Source organism: Eleginops maclovinus, chromosome 20, assembly GCF_036324505.1.
Source record: "Eleginops maclovinus isolate JMC-PN-2008 ecotype Puerto Natales chromosome 20, JC_Emac_rtc_rv5, whole genome shotgun sequence".
In the NCBI taxonomy this organism is placed as follows: domain Eukaryota; kingdom Metazoa; phylum Chordata; class Actinopteri; order Perciformes; family Eleginopidae; genus Eleginops; species Eleginops maclovinus.
Window position 1 is genome coordinate 16,951,246 of NC_086368.1, and position 17,780 is coordinate 16,969,025.

A 17,780-nucleotide genomic window follows, 5' to 3' on the forward strand; every position below is an offset into this window, starting at 1 on the left:
CCATAGACAACCTTTTAGTCTTCACTTAAAGTATATGCGGATGCTCGTAAAATGACACCATATTTTTGAGATGTTAACCAATAAACCTTGCTTTATGATGTGTGTAATTTGCGATTCTCTTTTACAATAAAAGCCCTATTAATACGACATAACTGGCTGTACCAAAGTTAATTGTGCTCAGAGGTAAGTCATCAAAAAAGCTTCCTGTTGCTATCCCCAGGTAGCAGAACCACAAGGCTATTTTTAACTATGGATACTCAGTAAAAAGATTCCCGTTAATGGTGGAGTCAAAGAAGGTGAAAAAGGAGTTATACAAAAAAAATGTCTTACTCTTGGTGCTTTAATTATAGAGTGCAATTGAGATTTCAATAGTAAATAATATATCCTTGAAGATTTGGTTAGGCTTTGATTTTTTATGTTGGATGAATTAACTGAAATTATTTATAGCAGTAAATTTAAAAAATGTGTACGTTTGAAACGGTTATTGCCCATATTAATGGCAAAAAAACAAAGTAATTCAATATTTTTCATACATAGTACATACAAAACAAGATGCAGATGCAGTCACAAATGCATTTGCAAATATACTTACAGATTTCACATTCAGCTCTCTCTATATAATGTGCATTTAATATGTTTAATAATCACATGGTCGTAATAAAGGGTAGTCTACACTTGTGTTTGTTTTGCAAGACCTGGTTGATTCTTAAAACTCAGTCTCACAATGTTTAACTGAAGAGTTAATGCTGAAAGGTTTGTGCAGAACAACTCACCGCTGATAAATAAAATATAAAAAAACATGTTAAAATTTGGTTGCAAGATCAATGTCAGTCCTGTCAGTGTCAGCGCCCCTGTTCTTGTAATTCAGCTTGTTGAAGTCCTCCATAATCTCTACCATTGTCTTTCCTTTGGTCTCTGGGACAAAATATAACAGAAACGCTGAACTGAAAATGGTGTAAGCAACAAAAATCAGGAAGCAGAACTGTCCTAGTCCATCCTGTTGGATACACATAAAACAGTGGTCAAAATAGAGATATAATATATATGAATTATTTGAAATTACAAATGATACATAGCAGGTATCTCACCACAACGTAGCCAAACAACATCCCCACGAGGAACATGCTAATCCAGTTGACAGTCCCACTGATCACATAAGCAGAAGGACGCCAGGCTTGTAGGAAGAGGTCAGCAGGAAGAGCCATAGACACTCCAGCTTAAATAAGATAAAAGAAGAATGTATTAAAACATTTTAAAAGTTTTACTCTGGAGAAGAACTGGTAACAGGAAACTTACAAGGTCCAAGTCCATAAATGCAGATGACACAGAAGATCATGCCGATGTTCACATAGGGAATCCAGGGATTCAGATCCTGCAAGAAAAATTCAAATCTATACATTTTTTGTTCTGCAAAACTCTCCGGAGAAATGCGCACTGTTGGAGTGTTTCTACCTTGATGGATAGCATGACAGTGAGTACACACATGGTGATACCCATCAGTAGATAGCCATAGCCCATCAGCTTCTTTCTGCCGGCACGGTCTATCAAGAAAGACTGAGACACAATAGAAATGTCAATAAAGTATTGACGGTATTTAGAGTATTTATACAGTTATCTTCATAGACTTTTCCAAGTGATGTACACATGTAACACCTCAACATACAGGAAAGAAAATGCTCAAAAGAATTCATAATAAATACTCACACACAGTGTCACCGTGATGAGCTCTGTGGCTCCAAGGCCTATGGCCAGGTAATGCATCTGGTTCTCTGGCACTCCGGACTCCCGAAAGATGTCAAAGGCGTAAAAATACAGCTAGATGAGAGAAATAAATATTAAAGGCCCTTAGCTGGGTGAAGCTGTGTTGGAAACAGAACTCTATTTTTTCAGGAAATTTATTAGGGGAAATGCTGAGCTTAACATACAGCGTTGATGCCGCAGAACTGAACACCAGCACAAGGGATGATCAGAGTCAGTAGCTGCCATCTCACACAGCGGGAGCAGAGGACATCCTTCACAGTCTTCGCCTTCTCTCCCTGAGTGCTCTCTCTCTCTTTTTGCATGTCATCCAGCTCCAGCTTTAGGTCGTCCTCCTGCCACAGCCACTGCAAAGCTTTCACATGCACACACATCCTGCATTATGCTAGATGTTCAATCCTGTGTTAAACTGTGTGTGGTTGAAATGAATAAACAAAAGTGTGGGACATTTCACCCAAAGAAGTAACACATCTGACCTGTGGTACTCTCATTTTAGATTTTACTAGTGATAGTGGCTATAGCAATAATGGGAATAAGAAGCACTTTGTTTTTGGTGGTCAAAGTGCTAAAACAATTCATTTGAAAAACACAACAACACTATCTCGTGACCCAATTACTCAAGAACACACCTTGTTTTGAGCTGTTTTGTAGGAAGAGTTTGTAAGTATTATTAACAACATTCATTCAGGCCACTATTAGTGTTTGCTAACATGGTTTCAATTCTATTACAACTCACAATTCCATGTTTGCAACAGGATGTGTTTATATAGTTTATAGTTGTTGTTTTTTGGAGGAGGAGGCAATGGATAAAAGCTGAGTTCACTTTTTCTAAACTTAAAGGTGGTAAAATGTATAATCCCGAATGGACACAGAGTCCACTCACCTTTTATGCTGCCTTCAGTGTCTCCTTTGTCAATGTAAAGGTATCGGGGTGACTCAGGGAAGAAAACCAGCGTCACAAGCTGCAGGATGGCAGGAATACCACTGACAGCTAAGAGGTAAGGCCACATGTCTTCTGTTCCCATTATCTCCCTAAACAGTGTAGAACAAATATATTCTTTTAAGTAGAAACATGAGATAATGTAGATATTCGAATTGGCCATGCGATACAGAAATTAAGTTAGCTTAGTACATCACTTTTGCCACTCATTCTGACATATTATTAAAGTTGACAAGTTATTGCTCTTTAGTCCATTAATAAACAACATGTATCTTGGCATATTTCTGTGTAAGCAAATTAGTAACATATATGTATGTTGTTATTCTTCTGTGTAGTTTGTTTTTGTATCTTTGTATTTGTTCTTACTTGATGCCAATTATTTGACCCATGACCTTTCCAAATCCAATGAATATTGAGCCTGTGAGTGTCAGGAAACCTCTGAGTTTCTTTGGAGAACTCTCTCCAAGGTACATGAGGTGCACACTCAAGCCAAGACCTGTGGGGAGAGACAAGAGCTAAAAGAAATCTGCCTACAAAATACAGCCAAACTTTTGATTAAAGTAAAAACATTAGGTAAAATAAATAAAAACTCTTTGTAAGCATTTCTTTCTCATAATCACAACATACCAACATTATATCCATAGAGGAATCTACCCAGCAAGATCATCTCAAAAGACTTGGCCATTCGACTGAAGAGCATGAGAATAGCAGCAACAACTGCCACTACATTGTTGAACAAGAGAGCTTTTTTCCTGCAAAATAAAAAGGAACAATAAAGATTCTTTTTACACTGCTGACATCACTTACCTTATTTGTTTTACCCACTTTTTTTTGTGGCTAAAGCTGGTTTGGTTAGCGTACTTATTTTGCTTTTACACAGAGCAAACCATTACATTTTCATCACATTGCTGAAGAAATGTCTTGATTTTGGGAAATTGTATCATGTTTGATCAGATTCAATGGAAGAAGAAACCACTCTGCACTTTTATTAAGATTGCCACTTTAAGGTGCAATTTCCTTTTTGTGTGTATGGATTGTATGTTGTGTATGGTGAGTTTTGTTTTATCCAATTTGCCACCAAAGGAACATTTTCATAATGTAAATTTAATGGACAATAAAATATTCTGAATCTGAATGTCATGGATGTTGACCTACTTCAAGGTTTAAAAACCAGAAATGTAAGCAAATATTCAACTATCTATCTTACCCAACGGTTTGCTTTCAGATAATATAATTGCAATGTGTGTTAAGTGTGTATCTCTTCACCTGCCGTAAGTGACTGGAAGGCTGCCGCTGTGAACAGCCCCGGCCCAGGCTCCAAGACTCAACACGGCCACGATGAAGGACCAGATGAGCTGGTTTGTGGAGTCATCCACTGGAGCTCCGTACCTCCACAGCCAGGTGTGGTTCACAAAACTCTGAACATGCTGCAGAAAGTTTGAGAGATCAGGGAACATGTTAAAGTGGTCTCCTGATCAATGCTGGTAAAAAAACAAATATACAATTTACAGTAAAAGATAAGATTAAAAATTCCAAAGTTTTTTTAGAGGATAGGTCAAATTGCTACTCCTTGAATCAACATTTCCTTAAAACCACAGCAACAACAAAAGGGAAAAACTAATAGTAATCTTACCACTGCTGGAGAAGCGATGACAGAAACTTGAATTCCATACTGAAATGACCCCCCAATTCCCAACACCATCGACAGCAGATAAAGTCTCCAGTACTGAAGCTGAAACTTTAAATGGAAAATCATTCTTAACTTCAAATCAGCTGCTGCTAAATTCTTGTTTTAATGCTTGCAAGCATGACGACTCCTTCTAAATGCGCCATGCTCTGTGTGTCACAGATAGGGAAAAATCAAAGATAATTTACATCACAAGACAAATAAATCATGTAATGATATATTAAAATATGATGAATAGGTAGATAAAATACCCAAACATCATTTAAAATGACGATCACCTTGACCAGCTACACAAGTAGTGTTTTATGTAATATGATAATTAACACTAAGAGAGAACATTTTACCGTTAATAATTCAAGTGCATTTTTGCTTATTATACTAGGTAAAATATTAGGACTACTTTATTAAAGAATCTGAATGCTTCCCTCAGCACTACATGCATGTGCGCATTATTTATTGCTATATCCACTATTGTAATGAGTGATATCAATTAAAATTACACATAAAATTGCATGTATTTCGAAACACCGTGGATTACAGGTAAAGAGAATCTTATTTCACAAACAGCGCTGAAATCTAAGAGAATGCCTCTACCTTTCCTGATGCACCGTCCATTTTTCGTGCTGGCTCCCTGTATGTTGGCTTCAGAACAGAGCATTAGAGGACCAGCTCGCTTATATACGGGATGAAACTGAAGTTACACATAAACTTTGGTTGTCCATTCATTATGTGAGAGCAATATTGTCGTCTTTATGACGTGCGTGATAGGGATGAGCAAACGCTGGACTAGATCATTCTGGCATGTCTGGTTGATTGTTACGAGAAATATTTTGTGAAAGGTTTAAGCTTCAGTGGGAGGGGGTTTTGTTGGAGGGCAGTAGTCTAACTAAGGGCCTGATTATAGGTCGATATTATAAATCCTGACCTCTGCCCCAACATGGATGTCAGCACATACATTTCTTTGACGTCCTTATCTCTGAATTATATAAGCCTCATTTAAAAATAATGTTATTGCTCATATAGATATATGCTAGAACAAACACAATTCTCTACTTTAAAATGAGAAATAATACACTTGTTAAAGAAGGCCCTATTATGCTTATGGTGTTTTTTGTAGGCAGGGGTCTCCAAACTTTTTTCACTGACATACAGAAAATATATGGAGAGCTGGGCCACTTATATAGGTGAATATTGTCTCAAAAGTTAAGTTATAAGTTAGCAAAACAAATAAAATGTAGGTGAATAATGCGCGATACTTGAAAACGCTTTCAGAAGAAAATAGCCTTCATCCCATCTGTCTTTAGGGTTTCATTAATTTTGTTGGCAGCTCATACCTTTGAACAGAAGCCTCAGATTGCTTATAATAAGAGTAAATATGAAGGTTCCATTTCAAACTTGCTATAGAAATAAGTTATTGGGTTTTTTTATCAACTAAGATTTGTTAGAAAATGTTTTCAATTCTAAATGACTGAATTTATTTGAAAATTGGGCTCATTAATATATTTGAACATATATGTTTGAGAAGTACCATATAAGACAAGCAAAACTTTAATTTGTGGGCCATATTCCATTATACTTTTAGAATTTGCTGAGGGCCGATTCAAATTCATGTCCTAGTTTGGACACCCCTGATGTAAGGGACAATGTGCAGTGAGGCAATCATTATGGGGATAAGAACACCCGACAGGCTAATCAGGGAGCCAGACGCGAAGCGGAGGGATATTGATCAGGCTTTTGTGCATGTAAATGTTCTGCAAAGGCTAGAATCACTAAGTGAAGTGCTCCAACACATTGTTCATGAAAGGTTCAGGGGCGGGACATCTCTAAGTGGTTGACCAATCATAATAGAGATGGACAGCTAACCAATGTTTTATTCAGAGGGTGAATAGAGGTGCTGCAGAACAGGTGCAAAAATAAAGGACGTTTTGAACATTAAAGCAATTTAAATGTCTCATTGTAGAGGCACCAAAATAAATAAATAAAGAAACGGAAAATGAGCATAAAATCTGTTCTTTAAACTGAACGTTATGACTAGGAGCAATTCTTTAAGGAAAGGTAGGAACAGTGTCTTAAAGAGTATTAAGCACAATATAATATTCTTGATGTTTTGTGCTCCATTTTAAATACTTTCCTCAAAAAAAATCAACATTACCTTTTGCTGTATTTAAACACTTTAGGACCTAGACTACATTTGAAAAAATAATCAGCATAAAAACGATAAAAGGTTTCTCCAAAAATTTGACTTTCTGTGATGTGACTTTATTACTGTATCATGTATAAAAGGTACCTGTTCATAATAGCATTTAAAAAATGAATTATGAAAAGCCATGTTCATACAAGACTTTATTTGGCTCAGTTAGATCATGAAAACAAAAATGTCGACGTTCAACATAAACAATTGCACATATTTCAGTCATGTAAATAGAGTAGATATCATTCTAAACTAAATGCATGAATGCTTAATATTATTACACACCATTGTTTTGAATGAGGTACGCTGATGCATGCAGTTTGTAATAAAACTGTAACTCTTAATTCTTATTTAAATACATTCATTTTGTTCTGGACTTCTGTGCTCTGCAGTTTGTTTAACTTGAAGGCCTGATGTGCAGCGCACTCTGACCTTTGACCCCCAACAGAAGGAAAAAGGTCTGTCATGGTCGGTATAACTCTTAATTTATCGCTTTTATTTGTTAAAAAACAGGAAACAAGTAACGAAAAAGCTTAATTTGTTACCTAAAAACCCCAAACCAGTGTTTTGTTTTCAGAAGGAGCCAATTACTTATATTCTGTAGATGTACAGTGATTGTAATTACAGTAAACAATAAAGAAATCAAAGAGCAGAGCAGGATACTAGGATTGACACTATGTAGTCTTATTGATTTAGATGTAATAGATAGATGGTGTCTAACTTAGTTTTCCAGTACTGCTGTGAAGGCAGTGTCTTCAGTACTCAATATTTTTTAAGTAGCTTATGTCACGAAGATATCGAAAAAAATCCTTAGGAATAGAAAACACATTCAAGATTAAGGAGTAATAATTGAGTCAAGTTGTTTATGGGGATGTGATAGTTCAGACATTCAGCGGTTCTCCCAGCTCAAGCAGCGTGTCACAGTGGGCCATTTGTCCGTCTACAAGGCCGTTGAGAGACACACTTCACCCAATTGATACTGAGCTGTAGTTTGCGACGCACACTTTTCTTCCTGGCCTTTGAAGTTGAGTTTGTGAAATTCACTTGTGATGGCTGACAGAGACTTCCCCTTTGTCTCAGGCAGGAAGAGGCCGACAAACAGCGCAGACAGCAGGCAGACCGCTCCGAAAGGCACAAAGCAGAACTCGCTCAACCCACTCTGTAAAAGAAAGTAACAGAAATGTCGGATAATGTGCTTCAATTTGAAACAAGTTTCCCTGTTCTTTTGTTGTTTATGTAAACAATCACAAAAGATGATATTATTATAAATGTTTGAACTAAAAGTTTAACTTCAATTTCCATATCTAGAAAGCTCAGTACGAGATAAAGCCTCAGTTTCAGAATCTGGACTCTGTGTGGCGCAATAAGATGCCTTTAAAAAGAAGTAAATCATTGGCCATTTTACCTTGCTTGTAGTCTCAAGTCACTTATTCATTGGATAAATCAGCCGCAATGGCAAACAAGGAGCATATATAAATAATGTCTTTTGATATTGTTGCATTTTACTTTGTTTGATTTGGTTTACATGTGCGTTTGCTTATTCATTGTCTTTACATGTGATATGGATGGGTAATGAAAGACTGACAACTAGAAAGGGAAAGATCATCCCAATGATAAAAAGGTTGAGCCACATCATGGAGCCCGAGATCATGTAGGCGGCCGGCCGAGCTGTCTGATCGAAGAGCTCTGTCGACAGAATGCCGGTCACTCCAGCTAAGGAAAAACAAAAACATACAGATCAGAGCAGGGCTGGACTGGCATCTGAAAAGGGCCCGGGCACTTTTGATCACCCAAGGGCCAAGCGCCATTTTTTAATTTATATATATATATATATATATATATAAAATAAATCTTCCACTCCCATTTCAACGTTCTGATTTGGCTTTAAACACAACAATATAAGTTGGAAACCAAATCTAGTCAGAGCAATATTTGACACCAAAGCTAAGGCACCACACACACACACACACACACACACACACACACACACACACACACACACACACACACACACACACACACACACACACACACACACACACACACACACACACACACACACACACACACACACTACTGTATGTTTTAAGTCTTACTGAATATGTAAGTCTTACTGAATAAAATTAAACCTGTAGTAATAATTTCCTTGGTTAAATGTTTTTATACTTTCAGCTTAAAATTGCTCCAATCCACATACTGTTAGTGAGCTTACTGAATGGAATGTTAACACACACACACACACACTCCCCCCCCCCCCCCCCAAAAAAAACAAAACGTTTCTAGTTGTCCAGGCATAAACTGTAATGCAACTTGAGACAGATCAAAAGAGCGTAAGCTAGTCATTATCTCTAACAGTGGGTTTTTTTCGGACACTCGTCATTTTTTTCACCACAGCAAAACCAAGTGACCGCTTCTTATTGCTTAGGCTTCCAACATAACTTGTTAAAGTTCCGTGTACAATACGCCTTGAAACATCCAACTGCGTTGTCTCAACCATGAAGAAATTGAAACATCCATTGCTTTAATGCTTTCCAGAACACCACGTGTTTGAATGGTAGGATAGCATATCCATGACCACCACAGGAAAATGCAACTCATAAAGACACGATTAAAATATCAGATACACATTGCCAACAACAAAGCTAATATACCATGTTTTTACATGTCATGCAAATTGGAGTGAGCGCGTAGCTATCAGCTATCAGCTATGGCATGCCATTACAGAAGGAAAATATTACAAAAATACATTTTGTATAAAATCACAGTTGCACAAGACACGACAAGCAGTAGAGTAGAAATAAGATATTTGTTGGATTTGAGAAAGTGAAAGGGGGGATGCCATAACTAACACGCACTAGCAATTACAAGACACAGCACATGTCGTCCTTGTGACAGCTGACAGCTCAAGACAAATGGAAGATTTCTATAAGCTGTCAAAACAATACAAGAAAGGTGTACGAAAATAAATCGGTACATATTTGTGACTGATTTGAGAGAGTGGGGGCGACACATTTAGTCTTAGTTTCAAGCAATAAATGGGAAAAACTCCGAAGCAGTGAATAGCTAATCTGCCTAGCTAGCTAGCTAGGGTATTTCTAGACGGGACGGCACTAGCATAACTTCAAACACATCACATGACCTTGTAACAGCTCGACAAATGGAAGATTTATATATGCTGGCGCAACATTACAAGAGAAGTGCATGAAAATATATCAAATGGGTACATGTTTGTGACTGATTTGATAAAGTCAGGATGACAACTTGGTCTCGGTTTCAGGCAATAAATGGGAAACGAAACGCCGAAGCGGTGAATAGCTACACTACATTGGCTAGCTAGCGGGTGTGTTGAGCTGAATTCTAACCTCTATCTCTCCCTGCTGGGTCACGTCTCGTGACTCTCGTCTATCCGCCTCCTCCTCCTCTGGTTCCCCGGCTCGAACCACCATCTCCTCCGCCTCCTCCTCCTCTACATTCTCCACCACCTGTGTGCTCGTTGTCGTTGTACCGGCGGCCCCACCGCCCGAACCCGAGGTTGAGCTGCCTGGTTCCCCATCATCTCCCACGGCCCCAGCAGCAGCCCCACTACCCGAACCTGAAGTCGAGCTTGTGCTTTTGAATAAGTCGGTGATTTTTGCACATTTTGCTGCGTCGTCTTTAAGTTTTTGCTTTCTCTTTTCCATTCGCTTCTCATGGCCACTCTTTTGTTTCTCCATCTCGCGACCTCTCTATCCTCCACCATTCGCTTACAACATTTGAGGTGATGACTTGGGTCAAGTGAGGGCCTCTAGGGAGGTGCGGGCCTTCGAGAACCAAGGAATTTCATTGGACTAGCCAAATGTGCCTCAAGAGAAGCATCCATGGGCAACGATGTGTCATGTTTTTACCGTCGCAATCAATAAAAAATATAATATATATAATGTATGTTTTGTTTCCGGCCCTGGGAAGGCCCAAAACGTTGGAGGGCCTGGCGGGATTTGCCCGGTACGCCAGATAGCCAGTCCAGCCCTGGATCAGAGCTTCATCTCATCTATGTTATTAACAGTAGAAATAAAAACATTGTCTTTTATAGCCTGACCCGCACTGTTTTTTTATATTTGATAACACATAATAGTGATACGTTGCTACATTACAGAAAAACTGGAATTGTCCTAAAAAAATATATTGAAAACAAAATAATGGCATTTCTTATATAGAAATAGTAACTAACTTATCCATCTCAAAGACTGTGATTATTTTAATTTCATAAGTGCATCTTGAGGTGAAATTTAGTTTTTATGTTTGACATTTTACCATAATATAAAGTTTAAAAAAAACTTCAAACAGACCTGGTCCCATGCCAAAGCTGAGAATGTATGTGAATATGCAGGCCATGCTCAGGTACGGCATCCAGGATGTATAATGCTGTTTGCATGTGTAGAGGAAAGAGGAAGAATACACAGTTAGCCACTCAAAAGCAAGAAGAAAAGAAACCAGATTCCTTTCATATTTTATAGATTATTGATAGACTTGTGATGCTCAGTTCACTGCCAAAACCTCATATAATAATCACAATTATGAATTCTCATTGTTACCTTAATAGTTAAATGATTTTTCATATGACTAGTAAAAATTGTAGGATATATGTGTGTAAATTATTGATGTTTAATACCTCAAATGACAGAGCAATTGTGAAGACCACAGCCCAGATGGTCATGAGGATGTAGCCTCCCATCAGCAAGAACCTCCGACCTTTACGCTCAATCAGCAAGTTCTGAAAACGTCAAAGAATGGAGATCAGACTCTGACATTTACATACAAAATAAATCATATTTACGATTTTAAAACACAAAAAAGCATTCGCTCACAGCCCCTGAACAAACACAAATCATACCCTTCCTGTTGAGGAATAAATATGCAATATTAATGTAAGGCAAACATTGTCTGAATGTTAGGATACAAATGTTCCTCTCGCTTGTGTCATTTATGATATTATGGTAACTTTTGCAGGAAAAACACAGAAGATGCTTGTCAGTTTTTATATAAGGTTAGTACATCATTTCGTAATTAGATGTTGCTTTATTGAAGGTGTTAGAAATATTAGACACATATGCTTTCTTGCTCACTTGCAGAAAGTAAGATACAACTCTTGTCCTTTATATTTGCATACAGATGTCATAATGTATTAAATGATTTATGTTTTGTACTAATAATGTAAATCTATTTCAAATGTATTGAAGTACAAGAAATGTGAATTTCCAAAATGTAAAAAGTGACAAATATTGTCCATTTAAAGATATCCACTACTTGTTTTCTATTCTCAACTTAGTATGAGATTAGAAACAAATATATATAAACAAACAATTCTAAAAATAAAAACATCTCAAAATAGAAATAATATATACAGTTGAGTGCAAGGAGTGAAATATTAAATGAAATATAAATGTAAAACTGTACAGTGTGAAGTTATAAGTCCAGTAAACAAAGAGAAGCTATGGAGCAGAGAGTTCTCTGCCAGCCAGAGGTGATTTGTTGTACAGAGTTATTACTGTAGGCAGGAATGTTCTCCTGCATCTGTCCTTGTGACAGCGGAGCTGGAGCAGTCTGTTAGAGAAGGAGCTCTGCTGACTGTCCAGCTGCTGATGGAGAGAGTGGGGTCATCCATGATTGATAATGTTTGTATAAGATCCTCACATTTCTTAATTGTAGCTAATCTAGGAATTAACACTAACTTTTTGTGTATCTTATTGTAAAGCAAAATATCATATGTGTAAGTGTGGTCAACTGTTAAATAAAGTGTAAAGCCTGTTGTTGTCACAGTAGGCTACACTCTGCATTAAAACTTTAAGAGGAATGTAAACAAAAGTATCTCCTTGCTTCTAGCAGCTTATATTACCTGCTTGTTAGTGATACTTACACACAATATACATGCTAGGAATTCACATGTACCAGTGCCAATAGTGATATATTGGATTTTATCAGCAGATATTCCAGCCTCTTTAAATACATATGATGCATAGAAGTAAATCTGAAAGAGAAAGAACATGAGCAAATTAAAGAGTGCTGCAGGGCCTCACTAAGAGCTTCAACTGTTACAATAATAAGTGGATTAAGCCAGCATTTTGTAAAAATACTAACTATGTTAATACCCTTCTGCTCCATAGAGCTGTTAAGCATGTGGTTCAAAGCTTTAAAAAACAGCAGTGTTCGCTCAGCATTTTCTGATGAGAACAAACTTGTAGCAGCTCTGTAAGGTTACACCTAGTAAAAACTCTCATCAAAACTTAGTGAAAATGACAAAGACAAGACTTATATAAGCCTTATAGTCAAAACCATAATCTGTCTTCCGACATTAAAGCTTCATCATCAACATACATTATTAACACAACTTGCAGGAACATAAAGAGACACACACTGACGCAAACTGTTGATGGATCATCTCAAATTTCAACCTTCTGCCATAACAGAGGACATCTGATACCTACTAACTGCAGCTCGGTATTGATTACACAGGTCCTTGTGGGTTATACAATTACATTTTCTGCGGACACACCCACCCTCATGTTTAGAAACATACAACTTTTTCCTTCTCACCGAGTCGTTCCCACAGAGCTGCATGGCACTGCTGATGATCATGACAGTGATGAGCTGCCAGCGCACTGAGCGATCACTAAACAGCTCCCAGGGTCCACGGTGCTTCATGCCTTTGGTTGCAGCTTGTTCTTGCAGCATCTCGTCGAGCTCGCTGCTCTGGACCTCGCAGCCTCGCAACCGTCTCAAAGCTGAGCAAGGAAAAAAAATAACTTAAACAACCTGAAAATGTTTTCAACTGTTATCCTCTTTATCTTTATTCTCTTTTGTTATTATCCTGTTTGTCTCTTATAAAGATATTTCATATTGTTTATCGTGCTGAGTTCACAGCAGTGGCGGAAAAGCACTCTGATCCTTTAACTGATGGCTGTAGTGCAGTTTAAGTTTAGGATGTGCTCAGGCTACTGTCCCTTGGGTTTCACAAATAGTATTCAACTATGTTGTTCAGCGAGCCATTTCTTAGAAAGCTATCCCAAATGACATAGCACTGTACCCACCGTTTATACAAGCCTCTTTGTCCCCCCTGTCAATTAGTAGGTATCTGGGACTCTCCGGGAACCAGGGCAGGGTAAGGAGCTGGATGACGCCAGGAATGGCATTACTAGCAAGAAGATACTGCCAACACGGCTCGCTGCCCAGGATTTCTCTATAAATAAGTAATCCAGAGTGTTATATTGGATATCTTTGACATTTTTTAATAAAGGATTAGCTGGTTTTGAACAAAAGTGTGACAACGTTCATACCTGATTCCAACCACCTGTCCTAACACAACACCAAATGCTGTGAAAACAGCTGATGACAAAGAGACAGCCCCTCTTAAGTGCTTTGGTGCACTTTCTCCAAAATACATGGGTTGCACATTCATGCTGATCCCTGAAAAACACACAGGGGCTTTTTTTTTTAGTTAATCTTAATTTATTTAGGGTTAGGGTTAGTTTATTTAATGAAAACATATACACATTTACTGACACAACTGACATACCAGCATTTATTCCTACCAGGACACGTGCGATAATGATCATCTCAAAAGACTTGGCAGCTCTACTTGTCACAGCTAGGAGTGCTCCAGTCATGAGGAAAATGTTGTTCAACAACAAGCATTTCTTCCTGGGGAAGGGACACAAGGACACAATCAATAGACTACTACTATTGAGGGTCAACAAGTTTTAGTCTTAGAAACGCAGAGTCGTACGGCAGGGATAAGTAAAGTTATATTATGGAAATCATTAAAGTAATTATAAAACCACCAATGACCACCAATGACTTTTAATATTATCTATGCAGTCATACAGATGATTCCTATGTGTCTTACAATTCCTTTATTGTAGAAAACTTAATTGACACACTCAAGTGTTTTGTTTATTCATTACAATGACCATTGGCATTGTAGTTTATAAAGGGTCAATCCCACATATACAGTCCTTCTGCTGTAAAATCTCATGAGAACATCAAATGCGTCTTTATCCGCATTGGAAAATAGTGCCCCAAACATGCAAATTCTATTGAGGCTACTCCTGTTGAAAAAGCATTTGATAAAAACTACAGTGTGCATCTAATTTAGGAAATCATTTAGCCCCTTTTTTTTAGTTCAAATTCATATGTATGCACACAGGTGATAGGGAAGTAAATCAATGAACTCTTTATTCATTGATACATCCAACAAATTAAATAAAGCAGCTTGATGTGTCATCTTATATTACCTCCCGAAGCGTATGGTCAAAGGTCCTGCGATAAGGGCCCCTGCAAAGCCCCCCAAAGAGAAGATGGAGACAATAATTGTCCAGACCAGAGTCACCTGGTAATCCTCCAGCAACATGTCCCAGCGCTCCAGGAACGTCTCATTGACAAAGGTTTGAATAAACTGCAAAAGGTGACAACACAGTCAGCCATAACAGTCTTGCTGAGTTAAAAAACAAAGGAAAATTAGCAAAGCAGCGGTTAATACTGACACTCATTACCTCAGTTTATCTAGCTGTCCAAATGTTGGTGCTCAAATGTATCTCAATCTGCAGGATTGTCTGTTGTTACATTGTGCTCATTTTAGCTGTCACCGAAGCTGCTAATATTAATGAAAGACTGGAGAAATATCCTACTTCCAGAATAAGCTTCTACAATACATTTAGATGTGTTACAATGAGAAAAACTTCTCTAAGACACAATAAGCCAAATATGTGTTTCTGATCTGCATAGCTCTACAGGGAGCATTAACAGACAGGAGTCATTATACATTTACCAAAATGTTAAAGACAACACTAGGAGACGTATTAACACTTTCTAAACCCTGCAGCACCTCATTGGCTTTGCATAGAAGTCATTGTTACTATGCCTATACATGACTAAACCACAAACACACCACACATTGCAGTTAGATTCAATAACTTACTGTTGCTGGAGTATTCATGATGGCCAGGTTGTAGCCATATTGAAGAGTTCCTCCGCTGGCTGCAGAAGCAACCATTAGCACCAATGTCAGAGAACTGCTCTGTTTATACAAACAGATACATACTCTATATTAGATTACACACATGTATTAATACTTAGCTAACACTTACAGTATAAAGTAGCTCACAAAGATTGCTTGTTATTTATTTCATACATTTAGCCTGCACATTTGTTGTTATTGTGCAGGGTCATCAGAGGTGCAAGAAGTAAGCTACACTGATACTTTTCTTAAGTAAAACTAGCAGTACTGAAGTGTTAAGGTAGCATCATATTATTGGATTATAGTGATAAATGTGTCAATCAATTTCATAAAGCAGCTGGTAAAGGCTGAGTTAATTTAAACTCTACTGTACTGTATGCTGGGTAGTCTAACCTTTAATAGTACATCATACTTTATTAGCTGGTATTCTAACTAACTCTAAACCACATAAGTAAATGAAGCTGTCAGATGAATGCTGGAGGAGTAAAAAGTACAACATTTGCCTTCAAGATATAGCGGAGTAGGAGTAGTATAAAAGGAAAATATTTAAGTTAAGTATCTCAAAATGACAGGACTTGGGGTAATAGAACTTACTCTACGTTGTTTCGCTCTGTCTATGTCGTCCAATGCAAGGTCAAATAATTACAGAAATTAAATTGTACTGCACCTCGTAGGATAGGATTGACTAAACCCCCCAATTTATTCATTTTTTTCTAGGTCCAGCATAAAGCCCTCCCACTCAACAAATCCAACAAGAAGGTCATTCAACTTTAACTTAAATTCCGCATCGGACATTTCAAATGAGTTAATTTACCTTCTGAGTACCAGCAGGCGACATGTTTGACGAAGTGAAAAGGTAAAAAAAAAAAAGTAACTTGAGTCAAATACAAAACCACACAGCTCAGCCCACCTCCGATAGCAACACAAGCTCGTCCACTCGCTTAGAGCGTGCGTGTGGCGAACTCTGATGATTGGTGGCAGAACTCCAACCATTGACGCATAAGTGACCAAGACGTTAGCAGATACTGCATCTTCCTGTACTCTCCACACGATCCTACAATGATTCACATAAACTGTGCGGGCGGAAACAGTGTGATAATAGTGAATGTCACTGATGGCTTCAGGTGGGTAAGGTTATTCAGTTTTTGTCATTATCCAGGAGCAGGGAGGTGCATGCTGACACGTGGGGTTTCATTTCATTAATAAATTGATGCATCAAGTAAGTAATTAAATACATCGCTTGCTCACGCATTACAGACAAGATGGATTTAAGGCATTATTTCACCCCTGAATGATGACCAGTGTATATTTCATGAAAAAAAAAATGACTGCAATTTCAGACTTTCATAAACACTATTGATTTGACTAATGTTCAAATTAATATATGTCTTCTACGTTTTACAATTTAGCACAATATTTACCTTTTTTATAATAATAAAGAGTTATTGCTCCCGATATACTAGTCACTAAAGAAATGTTATGCCCGATTAACCCCTCAGCGCACACCAGATGCCGGAGGGTTTATATATTTCTTTAAGGAATAAGCACAATTAAAAAGTTAATATCGTAAGTAAAGACACAGGACCACAACAATAACTAGTGATACAGGACCTACCTTTATTCATAATTTACTCAAGTGGCAAACATCTTTTAAATTATTAAAAGTTTAACTCAATAACTAAACCAAAGGACATGAAGTGATCCTGGAGATTTTGAGACAACTTCCATATTATTTGAGGGTTTATAATCTGCATTTATATACTGTAGGAAATGTTCTTTTATTCGAAGCCCAGGGGTCGATTTAAAAGAAAACGAAGTGAAGCTCCTCAGATAAGTTTTAAAAGGAGTATTTAATAAAAGGATGCATCAGTAGGTTTTACAAAAGTGTCACAGCTGTGGCTCAATAGCCCAGTACATGCGTCCACAGGCCGCTGAATGAGTGGAACTCATCAGTAGTTACTGAGTAGTCTGGCACTCCGGAACAAAAGAGAGATTTCACAATACAAACTTTTCCGGTCATAAAATAAACAACTTCAAAATAAGACGTGCTCCGGTCTCGTGCTCTCATTGGTTGGTAGCAGGGGCTGGATCCTGGCGGGTCCTCTTATGACGTCACCGTCGCCATCTTGTTAGCGATGTCCTGAAGTGCTCACCTACGATATTGTATTATGCAATCCTTGTGAAGTTTATCAGTTACTAACCACACAATAGTATC

The 17,780-nt window shown here is 37.8% G+C and overlaps 2 protein-coding genes across 5 annotated transcripts; both read right to left on the minus strand.

The window, feature by feature from the left end:
- Nucleotides 1-668: 668 nt before the first annotated feature.
- LOC134883584 (solute carrier family 2, facilitated glucose transporter member 11-like) lies at nucleotides 669-5,020 on the minus strand. Its single transcript, XM_063912017.1, has 12 exons — nucleotides 4,980-5,020; nucleotides 4,332-4,436; nucleotides 3,965-4,125; nucleotides 3,326-3,450; nucleotides 3,065-3,194; nucleotides 2,642-2,790; nucleotides 1,926-2,113; nucleotides 1,705-1,815; nucleotides 1,453-1,554; nucleotides 1,297-1,372; nucleotides 1,089-1,216; nucleotides 669-997 (listed from the first exon to the last, which is right to left on the minus strand). The coding sequence occupies exons 1-12, from the start codon at nucleotides 4,998-5,000 to the stop codon at nucleotides 803-805; spliced, it is 1,491 nt and encodes a 496-aa protein (XP_063768087.1). The 5' UTR covers nucleotides 5,001-5,020; the 3' UTR covers nucleotides 669-802.
- A 1,695-nt stretch (nucleotides 5,021-6,715) lies between these two features.
- On the minus strand, nucleotides 6,716-16,644 carry slc2a11a (solute carrier family 2 member 11a). 4 transcript variants are annotated; one of them, XM_063912015.1, is made up of 12 exons: nucleotides 16,380-16,632; nucleotides 15,527-15,585; nucleotides 14,844-15,004; nucleotides 14,126-14,250; nucleotides 13,887-14,016; nucleotides 13,641-13,789; nucleotides 13,147-13,334; nucleotides 12,470-12,580; nucleotides 11,225-11,326; nucleotides 10,902-10,977; nucleotides 8,162-8,289; nucleotides 6,716-7,735 (listed from the first exon to the last, which is right to left on the minus strand). In XM_063912015.1, the coding sequence occupies exons 2-12, from the start codon at nucleotides 15,542-15,544 to the stop codon at nucleotides 7,517-7,519; spliced, it is 1,407 nt and encodes a 468-aa protein (XP_063768085.1). In that variant the 5' UTR covers nucleotides 15,545-15,585; nucleotides 16,380-16,632; the 3' UTR covers nucleotides 6,716-7,516. The 4 variants fall into 4 exon arrangements, with proteins under 4 accessions (XP_063768085.1, XP_063768083.1, XP_063768084.1 ...); XM_063912013.1 differs by having other exon boundaries at nucleotides 15,527-15,625; XM_063912014.1 differs by lacking the exon at nucleotides 16,380-16,632 and adding an exon at nucleotides 16,160-16,277 and having other exon boundaries at nucleotides 15,527-15,625.
- Between the last annotated feature and the right edge of the window lie 1,136 nt (nucleotides 16,645-17,780).